This window comes from Nannospalax galili, unplaced genomic scaffold (genome assembly GCF_000622305.1).
Source record: "Nannospalax galili isolate Female #2095 unplaced genomic scaffold, S.galili_v1.0 scaffold811, whole genome shotgun sequence".
In the NCBI taxonomy this organism is placed as follows: domain Eukaryota; kingdom Metazoa; phylum Chordata; class Mammalia; order Rodentia; family Spalacidae; genus Nannospalax; species Nannospalax galili.
Window position 1 is genome coordinate 166,971 of NW_008329150.1, and position 25,880 is coordinate 192,850.

At 51.3% G+C, this 25,880-nt stretch overlaps 2 protein-coding genes across 11 annotated transcripts in view; one reads left to right on the top strand and one right to left on the bottom strand.

The window, feature by feature from the left end:
* The window catches only part of Sdcbp2 (syndecan binding protein 2), a 10,821-nt gene extending 9,642 nt beyond the window's left edge, over positions 1–1,179 (top strand). Inside the window, exon 8 of the mRNA XM_008834314.3 lies at positions 409–1,179. Coding sequence (XP_008832536.2) covers positions 409–463 — 55 coding nt within the window. The 3' untranslated portion in view covers positions 464–1,179. The remainder of the gene's footprint in view (positions 1–408) is intronic.
* A 212-nt stretch (positions 1,180–1,391) lies between these two features.
* Snph (syntaphilin) overlaps positions 1,392–25,880 on the bottom strand; it is a 42,593-nt gene continuing 18,104 nt past the window's right edge. For 2 of the 10 annotated variants that reach the window (XM_008834301.3, XM_008834272.3), the window contains 4 exons: positions 12,673–12,769; positions 11,902–12,009; positions 8,737–8,886; positions 1,392–5,535 (listed from right to left, as the gene is read on the bottom strand). In XM_008834301.3, coding sequence (XP_008832523.1) covers positions 4,368–5,535; positions 8,737–8,886; positions 11,902–12,009; positions 12,673–12,722 — 1,476 coding nt within the window. In that variant the 5' untranslated portion in view covers positions 12,723–12,769 and the 3' untranslated portion in view covers positions 1,392–4,367. Of the gene's footprint in view, positions 5,536–8,736; positions 8,887–11,841; positions 12,109–12,672; positions 13,339–25,880 lie in introns of those variants that run through there. The other 8 variants (XM_008834292.2, XM_008834244.3, XM_029564070.1 and 5 more) reach the window with 5 other exon arrangements.

A 25,880-nucleotide genomic window follows, 5' to 3' on the forward strand; every position in this document is an offset into this window, starting at 1 on the left:
CTTCCTCTCGCCCTCCCCTCCCTCTGCTTCCTCTCGACCTCCCCGCCCTCTGCTTCCTCTCCACTCCCCGCCCTCTGCTTCCTCTCCGCCTCCCCACCCTCTGCTTCCTCTCCACCTCCTCTACCCTCTGCTTCCTCTCCACCTCCCCATCCTCTGCTTCCTCTCGACCTCCCCTCCCTCTGCTTCCTCTCCACCTCCCCATCCTCTGCTTCCTTTCCACTTCCCCACCATGCTGACCCAGAGCTCAGGCCATTCTTGCTTCCCTTCCGTTTCAAGGTGGCTGGTGGCTTCTGGTGACTTGACATCCTTAGAAGTGGGAACTGGAGTAGCCACCATGTGGTGTACGGCTAGGGTGGATGGAGGGAGAAACGGCTGCCAGTTTTAGCCAGTCATTGTTGTCATATCTAGGTTGTCCCCGCTGCTGCTCCACCACACCATGGACCACTCCATCCCAGACATCTGAAGCCACAGGAAAACAGCCCAGGCCCCCTGCCATCTGGCCAGGAAGGATAGCAGTCCTCAAATGACAGGTTGCAGCTGGCCTGCTGCCTGGGACTGGGGTATTGTGGGGGGTGTGTCCCTGGTGGATGGCTTCAGGATGAGTTTGCTGTGCCCTGTGTAGAGCTTTTGAGTGCCTCAGACTCCTAACTGGGCTAAAGCACTGGCAGGGCACAGGCAGCTGGTTCTGTGCATTGTAGATGCTGGGCATTTAGGCGAAACAGAATGTCTGCGTTGCAGCTGGGTCCTTTTGCAGAGTTTTGCCTCTACCGGGAAATCAACCACGACTTGAGAAAGGCATTCATTCTTTGTGAGCATGCTCTTTGCCTTTTTTCACTCTGTCACAGATTGTATGTAGATTAGTTAGACCCCTTTACTGTCTCATGAATAAAGATTGTATTTTAAACACAGTCCCATCCTTGAAAGTTATTGGAAGTTCCAGAGTCCTTAGTCTCATGACATGCCAGGGCTGCTTTGATTTTGAACAGTGGTGAGTCCAAGGCCTCTGTGTGCTGCCTCTGAGAACAGTGGAACCTTTGCATTGTGGGCTGCCTGCCAGTCTGAGATGGGAATGCTGGAATTGGGGCTGTGTGGTTATGGGGTGGCAGGGATGGTAGAGGGAACTCTGTACTGGCTCTGGGACCCTTGTTGAATGACCATGGCTGTTTATGCAGCTGCAAAAATCCGACGTCAGAGACAGGGAGTTAGTTCTATACCCTGTGTCTGACTCTGGCTGGGCAGAGACTCCATCCCTATGCAGCGGAGCCTGAAGGGGCTAAACCAGCCAATAGCTGGTTCTGTCTGTGCTGGGTGCCACCGTATGAGTCTCCCACCCACCCCAACACATTTAGAGAAATGACACAATACAAAGACACCAGGCTGAGGGGGCTCACTGAGTGTTCATGCTTTAATTCAGAGCTGTCTGCTACAGGTGCAACTCTGTCTGAACAATAAGACAGGAGATGAGAGTCAAGATTCCTCACTGCCTCCCTCCTGTGTACCCTGCATTCTCTGTCAAGGGGATGGCCTAATGTGAGAGTGCACCTTGTCCTGTTTGCTTTGTTGCCTAGGTCACAGGGAGTAGTGAGTTCTCTGGGCAGAGGCTCCTCAGTAGGCCTGGATTTACTGTCAGATGTTTATGCAGGTAACAAATAGAATGATGTCTCAGGGAAAAGCTAGGTATGTATGCTACCCGCTTGGAAACATTTGCCATGAACTCTGCTCAAGGCTGGCTCTGTTCAGAAGTCCTACCTAGGTCCCGATAGAGGGGCAGCAGGGTGCTGTAGCCCTGGCCTCAGAACTAAGAAGCCACTGTTTCCAGCTACTAGGCTCTAAGGGACCAGTAGCAATAGAAGGCGGTTTCTGAGGACACTTCCTCAGGATCTTATCAGCTGCAACTGGAGGCAGAGAGAAGCCCTAAAGATTTCTGCTCCAGGAGCCAAGGGCAAGAGGGTAGGTTGCAGCCCATGATGGGGCACAAGTGGAAGAGAAGGGAGCTTTGGGGATAAGCATCTAAGGCAGAGCCTTGCTCTCTCAGCCTCCTCTTCCAGATCCAGAACCAGCAGGCTGCTGTAGTATGTCTACTTCCAGGCCCATTTCTTGGAGCCATGCAGGCATTACAGCCCCTTTGCATAGATGTGGGACTTCTGAGCTCATGCACACCCAGGATTCAATCCAGTACCTCCAGCCTGCAAGGGGCCCAGGGTCTGTCCCAGAGCTGGGTGTTGAGCTGCTCCCTCCACTGGCCAGAAGCAGTGCCTGGATAGTCTCACTCACCGGAACTCACTAAAGAGGACTCTCACTGCAGGCTAGATCCCCTGATGACCACAGGCAGATCTGGGACCAGAGCAGGGGCAGAGAGTGGTGGCCAGCCCCACTCACTGTCTCCACAGGCTTGGACCCTTCACAATGGCTTCTCCAGCAGCAGGGACAAAGTAGACCACAGGCCCATCCCTGCCCAGGTCCACAAAAACACAAGACACAACAAGAAGGCCCAGACAGCAAGACAGCGACAGGAGCAGAGGGCTGTGAACTTGGACTAAATGCCAGTGGTGAAAAATATATTCATTTCATGTTGTCAAATATAGTTCATACATTTATTTTCTCAGCAAAGCTTTGTTGCTAAGGAGACACTATGCAGCTTCATGTGAGTGCACGGTGTAGGAGGCTGGGTCCGTGGCCAGTCCTGGCTTGGCTTTGGATCAGTTTTGTCCCCTGCCTCTCCATGGCACCACCCCAGTGTCCTGTGGGGCAGCCCCAGCCAGGTCTCAGACATTCTGGTTTGGTTCAGCTCGGGTAGGGGTACTCCACCAAGGATGGCTGGTCTGAGGCCCCAACCGAGGTGGGGGAGCTTTGGAGGCACAAAGCGCATGATAGAGGGTTCTTGCCCCGATGGCTAGGCTGGCTGCCCACTCCCAGTGCATGCAGGTGCCCCTCAGAAAGGGCACAGAGTGGAGGGGCTGAACCCATGAGTCAGGTAGTGGCCGTCGGAGCAGCAGAGTAAGGGTGAGCAACCTTGGCAAAGAACCAGAGAGGCCCCTATGCCAGAGGGCGAGACACAGGGTTCCACCAACTCCTTAAAGGTGGGGCCTAACCTCTGTTGAGTAGGTGGGCCAACCAGGTAGCTATAACCCCTTCTGTAGAAGAGGTGGGAAGTGGGGGTCAGGTTATCTTTCCAGGCTGACTGGGCCTGGGCCAGGAGCAGAGTAGGCAGGCTCTCACGTACCTGGCATACCCTGCCTAGGAAACATACCCAGGGCACCCTGCTTTGGCATAGACAAGATAGTTGCTGTGGCTTCAGAACCCCATCTGGAGATTCATCCAGATGGCCACCTTCCTTTAGGTACAGTTGGGTCAGAGATTCAAGAGCTCTGATCCCAGAAAGCAAGCAGCCACCTACTGGAGGTCCTGAGATGGGCAGGTACCAAGCCCAGGGAACCTAGTGCAAAGCAGAGATTGGGCCAATGGCCAGAGGAGCCCGGGCCAAGTGGTCTCTGTCTTTCCAAGCTTGCTGAGGGTTTTGGGGTCCAGTCTCTGGCATCTCCAGGCTGCAGATGAGGTGGACTCATCTCAGAAGGTAGAGGCCCTTGGAGCTGCTGGCCCTGCCTCCTCTGTGCTGGCAGATTCTCCCAATGGCAGCTGGGGCTTGGGCAAGGGCTCCCAATCCCAGGATGAGTGGGTCAGGGTGGGGGTAGGGGAGTGGAGGTCTAACAAAGATCAGACACACCTAGAAGCCAAGTGGAAAACAGAGTGTGTAAAGGGCCTGAAAGACAGACAGACATACACAGAACCCACCCTGCCCTCTGCCCCTCCTTCCGGCTGTTCTGCACGTCTATATCCCAAGGGGAAGGAGGGGAAGGCTAGAGCTTCTGCAGGCCCCAGGGATCCAGACCCTGCTCAGGTGGGTTCTCTGCACTCCTCCTGGCTGCCTCCATTTGAGGAGGTAATACTGGTCCAGGAGCCTGAGGAGGGGATAAGGGGTGGTTTGGGAGAAAAGGCATGGAGTTGGCAGGGTGCTAGAAGGAACAGTGAGGGAAAGGGAGGGTCCCCAGATCAATACAGCCAGACTCCCTGAGCAGGGCCCACCTTATCTGAAGGCTGGGTGGACAAGAGGGGTCGGGTGGGGAGGCTCTCACCAGCTTCTCCCTCTTCAGTTGGCCTCCCTTACCTTTTCTCTCTTGAAGTTCTGTGATACATTTCCAAATCCCTGACACTGTTAATATCTGGGAGGAAAACTATTCCAAACCCGAAAGTAAATAAATAAGATGATGCCATGGGGAATCTGTGAGGGGATCTGTGAGGGGAGAGTGACTGGCATCCTACAATCAATGGTCAGGCTGCCTCAGTGGAGAACTGCACAGACGGCATCCTCAGAGTTGGGAGCCACCCCCTGAGCTGGAGTCCGGCTGGCTTAGCGAACGGCAGCTGATCCTGCGGATGGAGTGCAAGGCCACGGTGCAGCAGCCCCGCAGCAGGGAGCTGATATTGTAAATGGGCTGGCCCTGGCGCCGCTGGGAGCGGCAGAGCCAGGCCACCGTGGGCACAGCTGGCACCACCACAGCCAGCAGATCCACGATGTAGTGGCGGCTCCAGTAGCTCTTGGGCTCCTTTTCAGTGGTGGCTGCCTCCTCCTCTTCTTCCACAGGACACACCACGCTGACTGGCAACCCTGGATTGGAGTTGGCTGCAGGCTGGTGTGTAGAGGGCCCACAAGTGATGGGCTCTGGGGCCTCAAGCTCGTCACCCACTGTCACCACCACTGCTGAGTTGGGGTCTCTGGGCCCTGAGGGGTGGGGATGCAGCTCTGAGTGCCTGTCCTTGGACACTGTCCCACACACCTGAGCCTGGCCCACTTTCTCCAGGATGGTGTCCAGGTCAGGCTGGTACTGCACGAAGTCTGTCTGGATAGCCCGCTCCTGCATGCAGCTGGCCTGCACGCCAGCCTCCATGCCACACAGCAGCTTCTCATAGGTGTTGCTGGCAGGGAAGTGGGGGCCAAGGTTGAAGGAGCTGTGCAGTGAGGCCTCCTCAAGACCACAGTCCACCCCCGATGACAGCAGGCTGCTGGCCTCCAGGGCATCCGTCCGGCTCAGTGTGTCATCGGCAGCCACAAAACCACTATCAGCTCCATCCTCAGCAGAAGTGCTGGAGGGATCACCAGGCTGGCGGTCACCACAGACGGCCGGGTCACTCAGCTTAGTGTAGGTGGAACTGCGGGTGAGGGAACGTGCAGGGGACCCACCGGCTGACTCCCCAGTGCCCTCCTCCTTGGCCGTGCCATTTTGGGCCACCTCCATGCTGTGCAACAGGGTCTCTAGCTTCTTGTTCTGGATGTTGATGTCCACAAAGTACTTCTGCAGCCCCTTGTCCTTGTCGATCAGGTTGTTCTTGACTGTGTCGATGACCTGCTTGAGCTGTTTAATCTCCTTGCGGGCCTCCTTCAGCGCCAGCTGGGCCTCCACACGATGGCACTCCTCCTCGATCCAGTCCTCTTGCATGCGTGACAGCTGCGTCTTCAGGTCATCAATCTCTGTGTCCCTGCCAGCAAAGGAAACACACTCGCTCACAGCCTGTCTTCCTGACCTGTCACTGCCACCACAGGGAGGCAAGGAGGCATCACCAAGCACAGATGGCCCTGCCCTGGAGTGGCTCAAAGCTACAGACAAGAAGCAGAGGATTTGATGCCTCTTCTCCTTTCTTCCACTCCAAAGGGAAGCAGAAAGGATAGGTGGGGCCAGGGTCAAGACAGGAGAGGCCCCACTGAGAGGAAGAAGAGAGAGCCATGGCACCATCTCACTCATTAAGCTGAGCCCTTTACATAATCTACAAAGGAGACTGTACCAAGATTCTAAATTGAAAGCTTACTGCCTTGAAAACAATAAATTTGTAACGCAAAAGAGCAAACACTAGACAGCAATATGACTTCCTACTAAAGTAGGTTGTGACCACTTTAAGTGGAGGGACACTTGCAGGGATTCTGAGAGAGGAGAGAGGAGAGAAGAAGGAGAGGGAGAGGGAGAGGGAGGGGGGAGGGGAGAGAGAGAGAGAGCGAGAGAGAGAGAGGGAGAGAGAGAGAGAGAGGGAGAGAGGAAATGAGAAATGGTGGCTTTTGGTATTGGTGGGGGAGCTGAAGCTTCTTTGTATTTATTACCAAGAGGAGAGGCTGAAAAGATGGATGAGACACGCACAGCTACTGATAGGAAAAGGGACGTGCTAGCAGGCAGATCACCTCCCCAGAAATGCTGAGGCTTCTTCGAATCCCTGAGTTATCTGAGGGGGTGCAAGAGAGGGAGGTGGTTAGCAGAATATACCATGGAGTCTAGAGGGAAAATCAGGGTGAGACCCAGTGTCAGGGGACACTGACTGCAAGCAGTGTAAAGAGGACACTCCCTGAGGCTTAACACTCTCCCTGGGCATTCTTCCTCTAGAACCTTGTCAGCCCTGAGTCACAAGTGGTCTCAGCTGGAAGTCCAGCTCACGTGAATAAGTACCAACATCATGGCCACTGGCAGTGGGGCAGGGGTGGGAGGGAGGTTCATGAGCCTAGGGGAGTGTCTGTACCACAGAGGGACCATGTATTTCCTAAAATTAGACTGGAAATTCCATTCTGAAATGGGCCCAGGAACCTGAAGAATGTGCCAAAGGGACTGAAAGGCCACAGTAGCCCTGGAAGTCAGCAGCAACATCTTCTGGAAGGGACTGACCAGCAGTAGGTGTGTGTGGGAGGGCAGTGACTGGAGCTACTTAGTGGCAATGACAGGACCAACAGGTGTGGGTACCTGCTCTTATTCCTCCGGTCTTAGGATGGGGCTCTTCCTACACTTCTTACTCATGCCTGCCCTAGAAGAAGGAACTGGGCATGCTCAGCTTAGCTGCCCCTTGACCTCCTTGGAGTTGTCTAGACATCAGGAAGCAATGGTTTCCCAGTCCTGAGCAGGCCTTGTGCACTGTAGGGATTACAGTTGAAGTAAATGAAGGAGTTGGCAAGGAAGCAAGATGTGAGAAAGACACCTGAAAGGGTCGGGGCAGTATCCAGAAGCACAGAGGGGTTTGTCAGAGCACACGGTATCCGAGGAGTAGGAGGTAGGCTAGTACAGGAAGTACGGGTGTGAAATAACGGCAGAGTGAAGAGTAAGGAAGGATCTGTAAGGGTAACAGACAGTGTGGCTAGGGATAGGGTGAGTGAGGGAACCCACAAGATGCCAAACAACACAGATAGATGGTCTACATGCCACTGAGCTAGCCCAGAGACAACGCTGGGAGACTGGCTACTGGCTTCTTGTGGACATCAGTACAGAAAGACAATCAGATTCTGGGTGGCCAGAAGTAGAAATCCTAGCTCAAAGATGGCAGGGACCTAAAACCTTCCATTCTCTGAAATCACAGCAAATCTAAACTAGGTTGGCACTTGGCAGGGGCTTGGTGAAGAAAGACACAGTTACACATATTGTATTATGAAACATCCAGAGAACACAGATACAGAGACAGGAAGACCCATGGTTGTCAGGGGCTAGGTGGCTGGAAAAGACAGAGAATGACTGCTAACAGAACAGGGTGATTTTAAAAAAGTAGAATTGGAGGGGTTGGGGAGATGGCTCAGTGGTTAAGAGCACTGGCTGCTCTGGCAGAGGATCTAGGTTCAATTCCCAGCACCTACATGGTGGCTAATAATGGTCTGTAGCTTCAGTTCCAGGGGAATTCAATGCCCTCTCCTGACCTCTACAGGCATTGCACGACATGGATGCACTTACATACATGCAGGCAATATACTCAAATAATAAAACATTTGAAAAAAAAAGTAGAATTGGGTCATGGCAATGATTACATCATTCTGGGAAGACACCACAAGCCATCTAATTACATACTTTAGATAGACCAATTATATGGAATGTGGATTACTTAAATGGGGTACTATGTAACGCTGCTATAGAAGAAAAGAAAGAACACAGTAGTGATGCCTGCCTTGAGCCCTCGTGTCCAGCACAGCCTTGTCTAGCTTACAAAAGACACAGTCCAGAGGAGACTGGTTCAGGTGATGAGAATTACCCATTGTAACTGTATGACTTTTGTTGTTGTTGCTTGAGACAGGGCCTCACTATGTAGGTCAGGCTGTCCTCAAGCTCACAATCCTCCTGCCTCAGACTTCTGAGTACTTGGGTGATGTGAACCGTAATGCCCAGCCTTGAAGTATGGTTGTTAAAGCTGAAACCAATAGGAGGGTCAGCACTGTTACTCTAAGGTCCCCAAGAATCAGCACAGCTGGGCTTGAGCTTCCAGGAAATCCCCAGGGCTTGGTTACAGCATCTCCTGATCTTGTATCATCTATAGGAAGGAAGTAGATACGGAAGAAGGCTTCTAGGCCTGATCTTGTGGTCTAAGAGGCCCAGTGCCTCACTGTGTGGAGGCAAGGGAAGGTTAAAGGGCTATTTCCAACCTCCAGAGATAAGGAGGCCAGGGAGAGACACTCTGTGGTCCGGTTTCCTGGGAAGACAGTAGCCAGGGAATAAGAAGCATTAGAAGGTGCTGCAAGGCTATGGCTGGGAGAGGTCTGTAGCAGGAGGGCGGCTGACAGTACAATCCTTACAGAGAACCCTCCCTGCCAGCCCCAAGTAGCTGCCTGAAGCAGCCAAAAGGAATAGGGGCTGGAGGTGCTTCAAATTGGCTCAACTGAGGCTTTACTGAGAGGAGTACAGGTAGATGACAGTAAGACCCATCCCTCCTTCCCCAGCTGCAGCTTACCGGTCCTGGAGCCGGTCCTGCGTGTCCTTGAGCCGGGCCTTCAGGTGCCGGATGCACACCTCCTTCTGCTGCAGTGGAGTCAGGTACTGCTCTGGAGTGGGGGGCTTGATGCCATGGTTGTCACTGCATAGTGTGTACTTCATGGAGCGCCTGTAAGGGGACGCCCATCAGGGGTTGGGGGAGAGAGGACAAGAAAGGTGCAGTGCTGGGCCAGAGAGCAGGGGACTCCAGCCTAACTATCTTCAGCCCATGTCACCAGATGGCTTTAAGCCACCTCCAGCACAGCCCATGTGGGTGTGGCACAAGGACACCAGCTTTCTGGGAGGTGGGTTTAATGAAGCACTTCTGAATGAAGACCAGGATGAGGGACTCAAGGCTCCTCTGCTTAAGGGAACGGGAACATACCATGAGGTGTGAGTATGCCCTCAATGAAACAGAGTATAAAGAAGCCTTTGTCCTTCTGATAGGCACTGGCATCAGAAAAGCTGGCTCACCAAGCTTCCACACAGTCCCAGTGGCTCCCATAGCCCAGGCTGCCCATCCCTAACCCAGAGGATGAGTATAAGGGCTGGAGGCAGGGAGTGAAAGCAGGCTCTGGGAGGGCATGGAGGATAAGGACTCACCTACAGAGGAAGTGATATCTTCTGGGGAAAGAGAAGTTCTCCTCCCTGCAGCTGAGATCCCCCCTAGCCCAGGGGCAAGGGTGGGGAGAGCAGACACGTGTGTGGAGTCATGGTGTCTCCATGCATGATGAACTCTGTCTGCACCAACCCTTAGGTACAGACATGCAGGTAGGTGTACACTACAGGCAGGCACACTAGGAGTGGTGGGAAGCCCCAGCCACTCCTTCCTCTGAGGAAATCCAGTCCATGTGCACCTTCATGCCATGGGTGTGTATGCACACCATTATCCTGCTGCCCTCAAAAGCAATCACTTGGGCTAGGATATCAGTCATGTTGACACATCTGTACTCAGGGGCTTGGGCGAACACACAAGTTGACACCTGCTGAGTGCAGACCTATAGGCTGGATGTGCTCTGCTCCCAGCACAGGGATACTTGATGTAGTATGTGCATACCACACCTAACCATACCACTGTGGAGGAGACTCCACTCTGAGACCAGTGGGGTCTGGGCAAAGGATTGGCCAAGGCTTTCCTAGGAAGAAGAACTCTCTGGTTCTACAACAGACTACAGCGCAGACGGTTCCGCCCACAGCTTCCTGGCTACTGGTTCTGTTCCTAAGAAGCTTGCTTGAATCTTGGCTTCAAACCTTGGGAGAACTCCCACACAATGGAGAGCAGGGTCTGTGGCTGTCCCATTCCACTCCCTTAGGAGACAGGGATGCTTAGGCTCAGCACAGACATTACATGGGGGCTGAAACAGGCCCTGTGGATGCCCATTGTGGAAGCAGCAAGGTTTAAGGCAGGTTTACAGTTCATGGATGCTATATAATGTTTATTGTAGATTGTAAATGTTAGAGAGAAGGTGGCAATAGGAATGGAAGCCAGGCCACACAGCATGCTCTTCTGCTTGGTAAGGGGCAGGGATGGCATGGGTGGGTGCCTGGGCTTTCCCACTCTGGTCTAGGATCTCTCTTTCCAAAAGAGAAGCAAGCCACAGTGTTCCCAATTCCAGTTCTGTAACTGTCCTCTTGCCCTGCAAGGGATTTGGCAGGACAGAGACTTATGAGTATCAAGAGCCCCAAGCCTGGCATGTGACAGGGGTAGAGGAGCCCATATTAAACTAGTAAGGCCGGAGGATTAGAGGGAAGTGAGGGCTCTGACTTTCCTCATTTGCTTTCATGAGTATTTTTCTTTCAATATAACATTTAACACATGTTTAGTCACTAGCTCTATCTTCGTTAAATTTTAAAAAAAATCCAAGAAGAGAGAAATGTGATAATTCATATCTTTTAGAAGAGGTAGCCTGGCTATACAGTAAGGTGCTCAGGGATCATTGTGTCCTCCTCCCCAGGGGCAGCAGCCCCTGTTGGTGGGCAACAGGACTTCTGCAGGTGTTCAGCGTGGGAATTGGCACTGTCTCAGGGGCCTCAGATACGAGATGTTACAGAACTCTGTTACGAACAGAAAAGTATTGAGGTTGCCAATTATGTGTTTTTCAAAACGTAAGTCAACACATTACTGATGTCCCTCAGGCTCTGGAGTTGGTGAGATGCCAGATGCTGGGCATAGGTCCTGCACACGCCTATCACCCATCATCCACACCTTGGTGGGAAACCCTGACATCTGTGGCTTTAGGAGCTCTGGACATCACTGCACACAGAGGCATCTCTCTGCTAAGAGGGGCAAGACATGACCTGTAGGGAGGTGGGATTGCAGTCAGGACACATCCCCGTCTACTCTTGCCTACAACCCTCAAGCCTCACTGGTGGTCCAGGGTGTACAGGCTGAGTGCAGGTCAACTCACATCTCCACATATTTGCTCACCACCAGCTTGGATTTCAACACTTAGGAAACAGGATGCCACACCAGCATCCTGACTCTACTGGTCTTCAAGGACCCACAGCACCTCTCTACCTGCTTCTCCACTGTGGCCCTGTGTCTCAGAGCTCAGTTAGTTGTACCTAGACCATAACTTAGCACATGTAGTACATGCCACATCTGTGCACATTTCACCAGTTCGGTCACACACAGTGCCTGAGACAAATGTTCCACATCCACCTTGCCTTTTCCATAGAATCCCTCTTTGTCTGAGGAAGCACTGTACACTAACTGTATTAGCGGGATGGGTAGCTAGTCACATGACCTAGTTCTAGCCAGTGAAGCATAGGCAAATTTTATAAGGAAGGTATTCCTTCTCAGAGCTTTGTTCTTTGCTGTCTTCTTCCTTCCTTGTTGACCCAATGACTTAAAGGAGCCACCCTGGGATGCCCACAAGGATGGTGCAGAAGAGGTGACATCTCTGCTGCTTCACGAGCTCCCTGTCCTGGAATCTCACCTGAGGTGGGCTTAAGTCACTGCATTGGCTCATGGCTATCTTACAGAGAGGAACTGAGGCTCAACGGGGAGAAGTGACCTGTTCCAGGTCACATGGCCAGTGAGTACACTGGTGTTGGGGTGGTCGTAACATGGCACTGCTCTCACCGTCCCCTGGGCACCAGGTTCCCAGGCAGCCAGGTCAGGCTGGAAGGAGGAGCTGGTTACCTCGGTGTGGGGCTGCTGTCACTGCCCTTGCAGGAGCCAGAGTTGCTGCTGCTGCTGAGGGAAGAGGTGCCGTAGGCGTCCCGCACGCTCACCGGTGGAGAGGTGCGCCTGGAGGCGGGGAGAAGAGGCAGCTGCTCATTCTGGCTGGCAGGCAGTTGTGGGCACTGGGTGAACACTGCCAGGCCGCTACGGCCCAAAGTGCCCCCACTTCAGCATCATCGCAGGGTCAAAGCAGTGGTAGGGGACACACACACAGACAGGGGTGACAGAACAGACAGTGGAAATCAAGATGGAAACCAGAAGGAAGGGAATCCTCCTGGCTCCCCAGGAACAAGAGCAGAGGCTAGACAGGGCTGTGGAGAAATGGTAGGCCCCATGTGCCCTTACCAAGGGTCTTCAACTTCCAGAGTCTCTCAGCCCAGGAAGGATCCCCATGCATGAACCAAGACAGAGGCGGGAAGAATGGGGCAGATAGGAGTGGCAACTGGGGGAGGGACTCACGGGGTCACAGTCAAAGGAAGAATACTATAAGGACAGTAATGACAGGCCAGTGCTGATGGGACCCTTCAGATAACTGTTCTATCTGCTGTGTCATTTGGGCCCTTATATAGTGCCTAGAGGTAGCATGGGTTAGCTAGTCTATTTTAAAGATGGAAAAACTGAGGCATAATTTGCTCAAAGGCACACTACAAGTGTACAGCAGGTGGAGAGAGAGAGACCCAGCCCCTCTTACCCCCTGAAGCCCAGGCTCTGGGTAAGGGAGAGACTCACCTGCGGGATCCAGCAGAGGCCCGTCTACTCCCTGGCAAGGACATGGCCATGAGGCTGCGGGTCCTGGTGAGCGGTGGGATGGGCAGTGTCCCTGGGGCTGAGGAGAGAGGGCGGGTTGTGGGGGGCGTGGGGAGGGCAGGGCCAGGCCATGTCATCCTCTCGTTGGGGCCACTGCCTGGCATGGCTTCTCCTCTTGCCCTTCAGCAGTATACCCTGGGATCAGATGAGGGCCTGTAGCCTAGGCTGTGGCCACAGCTGCCTTCACCAGTGAATTCAGGGGGCCTGATACACAGGCTCCTATCACCACAGCTTAAGTCACAGTCCTCAGAGCCTCAGGGGTGGCTAGGAGTCATCAGTCCAACCCCAAGTCTTCCAGGTCAGTGAAGGTGCACAGAGGGGTGGAGGCCTTGCCCACAATCACAGGGACAGCAGAAGAAGGACCTCCTGCCTTCCAGCACAGCACAGAATCTTTTACTCTACTAGCTGGGCCTGCTTTGCCCCAGTTCCCTGCCCCTCAGACCCCACCCCCCAATATCCAGTTCTCCCTCCTTGGCATGGGCTGCAGGCCGGAAGACTCCTGGAGCAGGACTAGGAACCCCAGATTAGGCTGGACTGGTCTCGTTGACTATCACCTTCCCAGATGGCACGTGGTTCAGGGCTTCCTGGCTACAAGGGAGACAAGACAGACCAACATACCAGCACACATGTAGACAGATAAATGGATACACACGAATAAGTCATTCCAAGATGTGCCACACCACATGTTTATGGAACATGCTCAGGCGCCTGCCCACGAGGCAGGACAGGAAGCCAGGTCCTCTGGCTCCCATGCTGCATGCAGGCATGCTGGCCCCCTTGGTGCAAACATGCATGCTGAATCTAGCACAACTGGGGAACTTGAGCACGGGCTTGATGCTGATGACAATGAAGTCAGGGAGCAGAAACCCTCCCTACTTGTTGCTGGGTGTCCCATGGTAGGTAGGGCTAGCAGGAGGCATTCATAGGCTTGGGGAGACTTGATAAGTGGGTGGGTAGACTCAGGCCCAAAATCCTGTGGAGGGGTCCTTAGGCTGTTTTCCTGAGTGGGGGTTTCAGCAACAAAGGCAGTTCTGCAGGGGTGTGGGGAAGGAAGAGGCCCCATGTGGTGGATGTGGCTACACCAGAGCAGGACTATACCAGGCATCAGTCCAGAGCTCCCTTGGGCCAAGGGAAAGAAACCTGGGTTATCTGCAGCTAATGACAGCTCTTGAGCTAACTCCAGAGGCCCCAGCCCTCTCCTTCCATGTTTAGAGCAGGGACTGTGAGAGCTTAGCTGAGGATGTCATGCCCTGCACCCCAGGCCATGCTGGGGGAGAAGTGGCCACCAAGCCCCACTGCATACCAGGTTCCATGCTATACACATTACGTACATTACGCCATAGACTCCTCCTAACAACCCTACAAGGAAGTGCTGAGATTAGTCCCCTATTACAGATAAAGAATCAGGGCCCCCATGAGGGAAGGGACCATGTGTGCAAGTCACACCCCAGGGCCAGCATTTAAAGCAGGGTCAGCATCAGATACTAAGGGGCAGGGTTCTCAAACCCTGGAGTCCCTGGTCTAGGGACTACCTCCTCCTCACATTAGGGCCTCCTAGGAGCCTGCTTCTCCTGGTCTGTGGCGGAGCCATCTCCTGACTGGACAAAGGCATTTCTCAGATGGCCTGTTTCCTGGCTGTGATATAGAATATAGCCTGTTCTCCTAGAGGGCCTGGACACAGCCAGCATTGTCTGCCCAGAGGTATCAGGTGCCAGGCTGCAAAAGCTGCTGACACCATGCCCGTCACCTGAGCTGCCCACTCAACTTGGCATCACTTCCCAAACACCAGTCTCAGTCACCCAAGCAGGGCCTCTGGGAACAATAGAAGGGCCAGCCCCACAGCAGAGGCCCTAGGTAAGTGTGGGGTGGGGCAGCAGACAGGCACACAGGGGTCCCTGCCTCCTGGGCACAGGAGAACATGGCAGGAGGAGCTGGAATGGGGTAGGTAGATGGGGATGATCTTTGCTCATAAGTGGGCAAGGCTTTGATGACCACCTGCCATGGAGTGGGTTCCTTTACGGTCAGGTGACCTGCTGAGAACAGTCTCTCATTTGGGCCCTGGGCCACACAGTTGCAGTTTTTGCTGACTCTGGCTTCTGGCCCATGTTACCCAGGCTTCACTGACCGTGCCCCCATTACTACCATCTCCTGGCTTTCAGGTGGTTGCAGGGAGGAGGCAGTACCTTCAGCAGGCCTTCCAACACAGAGGCTGGCCTTACATCCGAGGATCTCCATCATACCAGATGAGTGTGGCCGAGGAGCCAAGAGAGTCCAGGTGGAGCTCCAGGTCTGGACTTTGGGAGGCAGGCAAGGTGCCAAGCTATCCAGGAGCTGCCTGTAGGCTTGGTACAATGCAGGCTTTGTCCTAGCTGTCTCTCCTACTACCTTGCTTGGCAACACCACATCTCCCTTCTCTTGAATTCTCTCTTCCTTCCTCCCTGGCTGGGGGTGGGAACGGAACGGCATTTGTACCTGGATACAGCTGACAAGTCTCCGGGGAGACCAGAACCAGCCACTCATTCAGGGCAAAAGTGGAAGTGGCATTTCCCCTGCTGGGATGGGACCTCATAGACAAGGTCCCTCTTGGGAAGGCAGAAGCCACCCGAGCCCACAGAGTACCTCCTCTTCAGGAGCCTAGCTCAGAAGTCTCTGTGTATACCCTGTGTCTTCTCAGCTCCTCTCTCCCTTCTTAGCCCCAGAGAAGAGTCATATTGCCATGGAGTTTATCACCATGCCACCATCTCAACCTGGAGTCCCACAGGCCTGTCCCCAGGCAGCCAGAGGCTGCCACTTGGAATGGGAGGCAAAAGGAAACCCCAAGCCTGGGGGAGTGGTGCAAACAATCTCTCATCCCTTCAACCTGAGGACATCCACCCCTCTTCACTGTAGCCTCCTTCCATTTCCTCACTCCATAGCAACCACACAGCATCTGCCTCTTTAACTCGTTCTCCACATGCACAGTGCTATCTGAGGGCCTACAATGGGAGGAGATGAAAGGATGCAGAAATAGGGTCAAACAGATCTGAGATCTAATTCCAGCTCTGGTACTCCCTGACTCTATGTCTTGGCAAGTCAGGCCACTTCTGAGCTTTAGCCTCCGCACATGTAAGTGGGACTGTTGTGAGATGCACCTCCTTTCTGGGTACTGTGAGAATAACACGAAACAATGCATCAACATGGCACGATGGATGCTCTGTCACACAAGAGACATTCAAAAAATGAAAACAGGAGTAATGCTGGGTGTGGTAGTGCATGCCTTTAATCCCAGCACTGGGGAGATTGGGGGCAGAGGCTGGCAGATTTCTGTGAGTTCTAGGCCAGCCTGGTCCTGGTCTACATAGTAAGACTGTGCCTCAAAAAAACCAAATCAAACAACCCCCACCCAAAAAAACCCCAAAACCAAACCAAAACATCAAAAACCCTACCCAAACCAAACCAAACCAAAAAACAGGAGCAGTCAATATTTCGGAAGTAGATTATAGGGTGATATGACCTTCAAAACAGAAGCATATTTAAGATATCATGGTGGCCTCAGGAGGTTCAAGAAATTTGTGTTGGGTCTTGAAGGTTGAATAGGCATTCTCTAGCTGAAGGACAGGAGCAGCACAGCCAAAGGCAGCCACTAATTCAATAACACAGCTGGTAGGAAGCTAGGGTGCCTGGTGAGGCACAGTGGGGTGAAGCCCCAGGAGGAGGTGGGGCCAGGCCTTACTGAGCCAGGTAAGCCAGGATCTTGTCCAGTGGGCCACAGGGAGGCATAGTGCTTCACAAAGGAAAGAGATACACTCACATTTGTACTTGGGAAAGCCTTTGGTAGAAAACTGATGTAGAGCATGCTGGGGAGGGATAGGATCAGAGGGAGGGAGATCATGAAGGTTTATAGCAACCTCCCAGGGGTGAAGTTAGGAGAATGTGGGTCAGGGCAGCAGCAGGCTCAATGGAGAAAAGGCCTAGACCCTGCTTGAAATCCATCAGAAGCTCCTGTCCATATAAAAATTAGGGCAGGGCTGGAGAGATGACTCAGCAGTTAAGAGCACTGGCTGTGCTTGCAGAAGACCCAGGTTCAAATCCCAGCACCCACATGGCAGCTAACAACCATCTGTAACTCCAGTTCCAGGGGAACGAAAGCCCTCTTCTGTCCTCTGCGGGCATTGCATGACATCGGTGCACTTACATACATGCAGGCAATACATTCATTTATAAGAAATAAAAATAAATTAAGTTAAAAAAATAAATAAAAATTAGGGCAAAGCATTTGGTCCTGGCAGTCAAGGCCCTCCTTCTCTTTCTTTCTCTCTTTCTGTGGTGAGAGGTCAGCTTGTCAAGGCACCTCCATAGCTCTGTTTGAGCTGTGTGCCAGCCTGCAGCACCTTCCAGCCTGTCCTTCCCTATGCACAGACCATGTATATTCAGGCTCCATCCAATAGCCTTCCTACAGCCATTCCTCCCTCTGCTCCCAACCATCACTTCCCATCTTAACCCCTTAGCTGAAACTTGGTGTGTATTCCCTGGGGAATTTCAGAGGCACAAACACAATCAGCACACAACTGTTTGTAACAATGGTTTAAACATATGCGGTAGATCACGGAGTTTGATTTAGATGGTGGTCTCTAAGGTACTCTGGGTTTACAGCTGCTTATGAAACAATGGACTTGTAACTGATGCTTTCCTCCTCTTCAATGACTAACACTCCTGGGTCTCCTACCTGTAAAATTAGGGAGATGCATCCCTTGAGAGACACTGGCATTTTTACTCAATAGGCAAGGCACAGGAGCAACCAGGTACTCAGGTTAACCCAGTGTTCTATATTTAAGTCCCAGTATATACCACCCAAAGTCTTTTTTCAAAGCATTAGCCATCAACTAGAGAAGAAAGCAACCCTAAAATCCCTAAGAAGAGAACAGCTTGAGCTGATGACTTGCTCCTGGCAGCTGTGCAAAGCAGAGCTGACAACCAGAACTGGGAGGGATCCTACCTCTGCCAAGGCAACGCCAGAACCTGGAACATAAGGGCAGAGCTCCTGGGGCTCATCGAATGCTAATGCAGAGGTGGGAATGGAAATGGACTTGAGTGTTTGCCAGAAGCCATCCCCAACCTCAGAACATCAAGAACATCAGGGACCCCAGGGAAACTCCAGCCGAGGTGATCAGCAAGCCTCCTCTGGCTTCAGGGTCTCAGGACACACACACACACACACACACACACACACACACACACACACACCACTCCATTCCTGTCAGCAAGCAGACTTGAATCCAGCCTTCCCACCTCTCCAGCTCACTGCCTGTCTGCTGCATTAAGCCACACCTAGAACTGGAAGCACTCATAGGAGCCATTGGATTCTGTCTTCTCACTGTGGCAACCCCAGTACAGGAGCACAATCCCACAACTTGGTCCAATGCTGCAGAGTGTTCCCAAGACAACCAGGAAGGGCTTACACCTGAGGCAGCACTATGCAGGAAGTCTCCGGTGACTAGCCTCAGATGCCTCAGCACTGGCATCAAGACTTGGTCTGCAAACCACGTAAGGGAGCTTAGCTCTGGGCTGCTGAGCAGGGAGGCCTCAGGTCTCCATCTCCATTTCACCAGAAGGGGCTCCTCATATCTGTTCTGCATGTGGAAGGTGTGATGGCTAATCAGTTCTGGGTGTGTCTGTGAGGGCTTGGGTGAAGGGAAGATAAGAGGGGTTCACCCTGAGTGTGGGGGGCTCTGTCCCATAGGCTGGGCCTCGGGGTAGAATTAAAAGGAAGGATAGAACCTATATGTACAGGCAACCCCCTTCCCCACTTATAGTTTCTCTCTCTTTCTCCCCCTCCCTCCCTTCTTCCCTCCATCCTTCTTCCCTCCCTCCCTTTCCTTCCCTGAGTCTGATTCCTGCTCTGCTACACACACCCTTCCCTGATGGACTGACACCTCTGTGTGCCAAAAAAAAAAAACCCCAAAAACAAAACTGAAAACCTTGTTTTGCTGAGATGTTTTGTCACAAGGACAAAAATTTAACAAACACAGAAGGTCTGAAGTAAGACTTTTTTCTCTGTGTATATATTCTGTCTGTATGTGTGCTTGGAAAGGTGTGCATGTGTGTGGGTATTCATGAGGAAGCCAGAGCACAAAGGTGGGTGTCTCTGCAATAGCGCTCTACCCTATGCTTTTTATTAATTATTTTCTTATTTTATGTGTATGCCTGCATGTATGTAAGTGCATCCATGTGTGCAATGCCTGAGGAGGCCAGAAGAGGGCATCAGATCCCCTGGAACTGGAGTTATGGATGGTTAGTGGACATGTTGGTCCTGAGAACTGAACCTGGGTCCTGTGCAAGAGCAGACAGTGCTCTTAGCCACTGAATTATCTCTCCAGGTCCCCTCTACCCTGTTTTTGAGACAGAGTCTCTCACTAAACCTGGAGTTCACCAGTTCAGCTAGCCTGGCTGGCTAGCAAACTCCAAGAATCTTTCTGTTTCCTCCTCCCCAGTGCTGGAATTACAGGTGTGTATCACACCCACCTAGGGATCTAAATTAAGGTCCTTATGTTTACATGACAAGTACTTTACTAAGTCCAATTTCTCCAGGCCAGTAAGACTATTTCGTAAAAGATTTTGGGACTGAGGATATAGCTCAATAGTAGAGTGCCTATAGAGTGTGTGAGAGGCCCTAGGTCCAACCCACAAGCACTGTTTTAAAAAAACAAACAAACAAAAAAAAACAACAAAACAAGTCAGGTGGAATAATTACAAGTTCAGAAAAAAATGTATGTAGACTCTATTTTCCACAGTGAGCTATAGCTTCATATCTACTAGGATGGCTGTAAGAAGACAGACAGTAACAAGTGTTGGCAAGAGTGGAGAAACCGGTGCTCTCATGCATCGCTGATGGGGGTATAAAATGGTGAAGCTGCCTTGGAAAACAGTTTGGTGGTCTTTCAAAAAGTTAAGCAGACCAGGCACAGTAGCACACGTCTTTAATCTCAGCACTCTGGAGGCAGAGAGAGGCAAGGTAGAGGCAGGTGGATCTCTGTGAGAGCCAGGCCAGCCTGGTCTCAAAAGCAAGTTCCAGCCCAGCTGGGGCTACTGGAAGACCCTGTCTCAAAAAATTAACCAAACAAACAAGCAAAAAAAAAAAAAAAAGTTAAACAGAATTAGTGTTTGAACCAGCAATTTCACTACTAGATATACTCCCCTAGAAACAACAAACAGGTGTTCAAACAAACAGTTGCACAGGAATGAACAAAGCACTATTCCTAACAGTCAAGGGTGGGGACACCTAGAGTCTGTCAATAGGAGAGGGTGAGTGGGACACAGCACATCCATGCACTAGGGTTTCAGCCATCAAAAAGAATGAGGAAGTGACACACTACAACATGTGTGAGCCCTGAAGACACTGAAATAAGTGAAAGAAGCCAGACATAAAACCAAGTATTAAATGACTCCGTTTATACAAAATACCAAACAAATCCATAGAGGTATGGGAAAATCCATAGCGACAGAAGCCGGTTAGTGATCACCAAGAGGAAGGGGAAGGAGCAGAGAGTGGCTGCCAATGGGAATGGGCCTCTTCTAGGGGATGATACAAATGGTTGGGAGTTACATAACAGTATTGGTTGCACAGTTTTGTGAATGTACTATAAACCTATCGCATATTTTAAGACTGAATTTTATGGTCTGTTAACCACATCTCAATACATTTTTTAAATCCTTGTAATCCCTGTTTTAAATGAATAGTTGCTAAAGGACAGGCATGACCCAGAGGGGAGGGAATGGACCAGAATGTTCGGCAGTAGCAGCAGAGCCAGAGGGAAGCCAGTGCTCTGCTTTCTGCCTGAGATCAGAGGCAAGCACAGCCCAAAGACTGCTTCCAGGGAATTCTTCCTGTGTCTTCTACAGACAGAGCTAAAAGTCAGCCTTTAAGTCCCATCCAGAAACCACGACTCTCACATCTCCCAACTGTCCCTTCCTCCCCCAAGTCTAGGAACTGTGTAAGAAGTCCATGGTGACCCAAAGCAGCTCTGAGCCAGGTCACATGGTTGCTGGTGGTGACCTGGTGCCTCCATTCTCTTCAAGCCCAGCTACTTCAGGTATTCCTGGGAATCTCCTTTGTTCATGCCTGTCTCTTTGGGACCCAACTACAGTAATAAAGGCAGAGATGGGCAGTTCTTGGGGAATCAGAGGACCAACTGTTTCTTTTCACCACAACCTCTTGAAGGGATCATCCTTCCCATTAGGAACAGTTCTGGGTACTTCTCAGGGAGTCTGGGCAAGCTCCAGCTGATCCGAAGTTATGGGTAGATTCTGCCAGACCAGCTGCCCAGGGACAGCTCACAGGGCAATGTCTGGCAGGCCTCTGACATGGGTAGGGAGCATCAGGAAAACTCTGGGTCCCCTCTCTTCAACTGCAGATGCTCCAGGATGGCCCCTCTGTACATACCAGGGAGAGGTATGGAGACAGAGGGGTCACAGTGCCAACCTCATCTTGGTGACCAACCTGGCAAGTGGTTCTTGGCAGATGGAGGCCCTTCAGCAGCCCTGGCCAGAGTATATGCTTCCCTGGGTGACCTGACTGATAGAGCTGTCAAGCTCAGCAGCTCCTCTCCTGCCCCTCCCCACTTCAGGCAGCACAGAAAGGTGATGATGGTGGCACTTCACCCTGAAGCATCTCTCTATTTTTCAGACCTTTGACTTGACTCCTACGATTCCCCCAATCCTCACCACTACTTACGCCAGTGCCCACTGCAACAATCAATAGAGGCTAACGTAGTTTTAGAAACCTAGGATGGAAAGGGCTTCAGTTAGTTTGTCAGCCATCATCTGATTTCCAGAGAAACTAAGATCCAGCAAGGGCAGGTGATTTGTCAATGGTTGCCCAGCAAATGGAAGATGGAGTCTGGGCTGGGAGCTAGACCCCAGAAAGAGGCCTTCTACACAGCAGCCTCCACCTCAGCCCCATTTAAATGCAGGCCCAAGTTCAATAAGGACCAAGGAGAGCTTTTCAAGGGGAAAAGCCTTGGAAGGAAAGGGTGAGACAAATGCTCTACCAACTTTAAGACAGGCCACACATGACTTGCAGGAGATGGAGGCCCAAGGAAGAAAGGGCTACTACAACCTGACTACAAGTAGAAACAGGGTGAGGTTCAGATTTGATTCCAAGTTCCCTGGCCACTGATTAAAAAGAGAAATTATGAACAGTCTTGTTCTCATGGTGCGTAGGGAACAGGGAGCAGATTCATGTTTTGGGGAAAGTAAAGACAGCTATTCCGTAAGTGAATATTACAGGAAAAGTTTTTGCATGGGATTTACTGCAGGAGAAGCAGCCTGCCTTTTGAGAGCCTATAAGGAGGACTCTAAGTGAAATGAAAGGCGGTGCTCTCAGAGCCCCCCCCCGCCCCCATCAAGCTGTAATTGCTGTGCTTTGCTCAAGGAACCCGGGGGACAGAGGGTGGAAGGGATGTGGAGATGTCAGTAGGTCTGCCTGGGACCACAGCCTCTTTACACAGAGATAGCCTCTACCAATCAGAGCTCCCACTCCCTGGTGGAAAGGACACACACAAGGACCTACATATTCCAACAATCCAAGGCATGGGCAATAGCACTGGAAGACATGACCCTGAACGGTGGGCCAACTCGTTCTGATCCCACCAGAACATGCCGCTTCTGTTGGAAACCAAGTCTTGTCTGTGTTTTTGTGGCCTGCAGGCTAAGCACAGCGGTGCAGCATGGTTCCCTCAAGCACGCCCACTGTCATACACGAGCTGTGCCCATCTCACCGGGCAGTATCCTCCTCCCTCTTCCATGCTGCCAGCTGCCCTGCCTTGCTCAGCAGCTGGTCCCTGTCCAGCTGATTGCTGGTGGCATTTCCCATGTCATGCTGAATTCTTTCACCTACAGTAAGAGGTAAGATCCCAAACCCTCAACAAGGCCCAGCCGTACATGCTTGCTGGATGAGGGTCGGAGATTAGTAAACTGGTTTCCCCCAAAGTCTCACCTCTCCAGAGAATGTCTTATCTCTTGATTTAGCCAAAATAAGCATTTTAAAATGCTTTAAATAGAGTCTGCAAACACCCAGATCCGATTTTAAAAGCCCCTTGTCTCAGAGTTTTTCTTCTCTGGGAAGCTAACTAAACAGAAGCTACGTGGTTCTTGGATCAAATACACCTGGGTTTGGGCTCCTGCCTCGCCCAGCTGTCACCATGCTGTCAGAAGAACACCACTTTACTTATCCAAGTCTCAGTTGTCTTTTAAGTAGATGAGGCTGATTACGGTCACACATGGGACGGCTGCACAGTATCAGCAATAATTCCTGCCATGTCCTAGGCACACAGGAATGCTCCAGAAACAGTAGGAATCACCCATTTACCTTTTTTTTTTTTTTTTTTTAGGTCTCCCTCTAGCCTCAGCTGGCCTGGAACTCACTATGTAGATCAGGCTGGTCTTAATCTCACAGAAATTTGCATGTCTCTGCCTCCCAAGTGCTGGGATTAAAAGGTGTGTACCACTATGCCCAGCAACATTATTTTTTGAAACAGGGTCTCTCACTGAAGCTGGAGCTCAGCAATTAGCTAGACTGGCTGGCCGCTGAGCTCTGGGGATCCATTTGTCTCTGTCCCTGCCCCCAGCACTGGGGTTATAAAAATGCTCAGATTTTTTTTGTGGGTGCTGGGGATCTGAACTCAGATCCTCATGCTTGTGTGGCAAGTACTTTAGTGACTGCTTCATCTCCCTAGTCACTCTTTTATTTTAATGTAGCTCATACATTTTATCTTTATTCCAATGCAAATTATTTTTCTGCGTGTGTATGTGTATATGTGTGTGTGCATGCTTGTGTATGTGAGTGTGCCCATGTGTGCTCATGCATGTGTGGGGACCAGAGGTCAACCCTGGTGTCTTCCTCAATTGCTCTTATTTTTTGAGGTAGGATCTCTCACTGAGCTCATCAGTTAGGTTGTGCTGGCTGGCCAATGAGCTTCAGGGATGCACCTGTCTCCACTTCCCAGGCACTGGGATTACAGAACACGGCTCTGCACATGGCTTTTATGCGGGACTCAGGTCCTCATGCTCATGCTCGCATAGCAAGCACTTTCTTGACTAAGCCATTTTTCCAGTACCCTTGATTCAAAATTTAATGTCCAATGTTAAGATAGTTTGTATTTCAGAGATTCCTGACTATAGAAGCAGTGTGTATGTGTGTATGTGCTCCTGTGCATCAAAGGGGTCAACCTTTGATGTCATTCCTCAGGAGGCATTTATATTGTGTTTTGAGTCGGGGTCTCTCTTGCTGGAACCTGGACTCACAGATTAGGCTAGGTTGACGGATCAGTGAGCCCCAAAGACGCACCATTGTTTGAGTCGGGGTCTCTCTTGCTGGAACCTGGACTCACAGATTAGGCTAGGTTGACGGATCAGTGAGCCCCAAAGACGCACCATTGTTTGAGTCGGGGTCTCTCTTGCTGGAACGTGGACTCACAGATTAGGCTAGGTTGACAGATCAGTGAGCCCCAAAGACGCACCATTGTTTGAGTCGGGGTCTCTCTTGCTGGAACGTGGACTCACAGATTAGGCTAGGTTGACAGATCAGTGAGCCCCAAAGACGCACCATTGTTTGAGTCGGGGTCTCTCTTGCTGGAACCTGGACTCACAGATTACGCTAGGTTGACGGATCAGTGAGCCCCAAAGACGCACCATTGTTTTCCACCTCCCCAGCCCTGGGATTATGCGCACGTACCACCGTGTTGGTGTTTTTTTCTTTTCTTTTCTTTTTGTCTTTTGAGATGGGGTCTCCCTGTAGTCCAGGCTGGCTTGGAACTCACTGTGGAGACCAGGCTGGCCTCATTCACACAGAGATCCTCCTGCTTCTGCCTCCCAAGTGCTGAGATTAAAGGCATGTGCCACCATGCCTGGAATGTCCAGTTTTTTACACGGGTGCTGGGGATTGGACTCAGGTCCTTATGCATGCAAGCATGTTACTGATTAAGCTTTCTCAAAAACCCCAGAAACATTTTTTAAAAATCTTCTGGGTTTTGCTAGTTTAAAAAAAAGCCAGTAAGTATCTACAACAATGGAATTTTAGGACGTTGCCACCTGGGTATAAAATAGCACCTCAAGGGGGCTGGAGAGATGGCTCTAGTGGTTAAGGCTGCTGTTGCAGAAGACCTGAGTTTGGTTCCCAGCACTCATGCAGTAGTTAATAACTGTCCTTAATAGCAATCCCATCATTCTAGTTGCATGACACTCTGATATCCATCAGAACTATGCCAGCTTTCCATCCCTGCTCATATCCAGAATCTGACACTAGTCAGCACCTCAGTGCTCCTCCCTGGTTCCAGCCGCCATCTTCCTTCTGGATGCAGCAGTCCCCTCAGTAGTCAGAGGGATCCCTTCAGAACGGGGATAGGATTAAGACACTCATCTGCTCAAACTCCCTCAATGAGTGGCTGCCATTTGGGGAAAGAGGTCAAGCCCTTACTCTGTTGATATAAAGTCCTGTGCATCTTTCCCTCCAGCTCCTAATGACCTCAGCTTCTGCTCCCCTTGTCCACTCTACCGTCTCACATTCTCCCACCTTGGAGCCTTTGCACATGCCAGTTCTTCTGCCTGGAATGCTCCGCCCCCAGACTGCCACTCAGCATCTTTTCTTTCCACCTCAGGTCTTTGCTCCTCAGTTTAGATGCTATGAACTCCCATCTCCCAGCACTCCCTCTCTTTCCTCCCACACTTTACTGTTCTCTATCATTCTTAGCAACCACTAGCATATTTATGCATTTATTTTGTCTATATTACCTTTAGACTATAAGCTCCAGGATTACTTATATGCCCATTTTATTCTTGATTTTTTCCCCAGTCCCTACACTAGTATCTACTACCTGGACAGTCTTGGATGCAGACTTGCTGAATGAATATTGCTGATTAAAAAAGTGGGTCTGCACTTGCTTGTGGGTTTGTCTCACACAGAGAGCGTGGTACTTCATTTACATGATCACAGTCATTTACAAGATCACAGTCCCTTCTATGCACATTGCTTTCTGCAGTGGCTTGTCTCTCCTGCAAGGCTGTGAATGGTCAGGGTCAATTCATCTCTGAGTCCTCAGGGTCTATCAGAGACTCAAGTGCAAAACTAACAGCTGGATGATACTGAGGACAAGAAT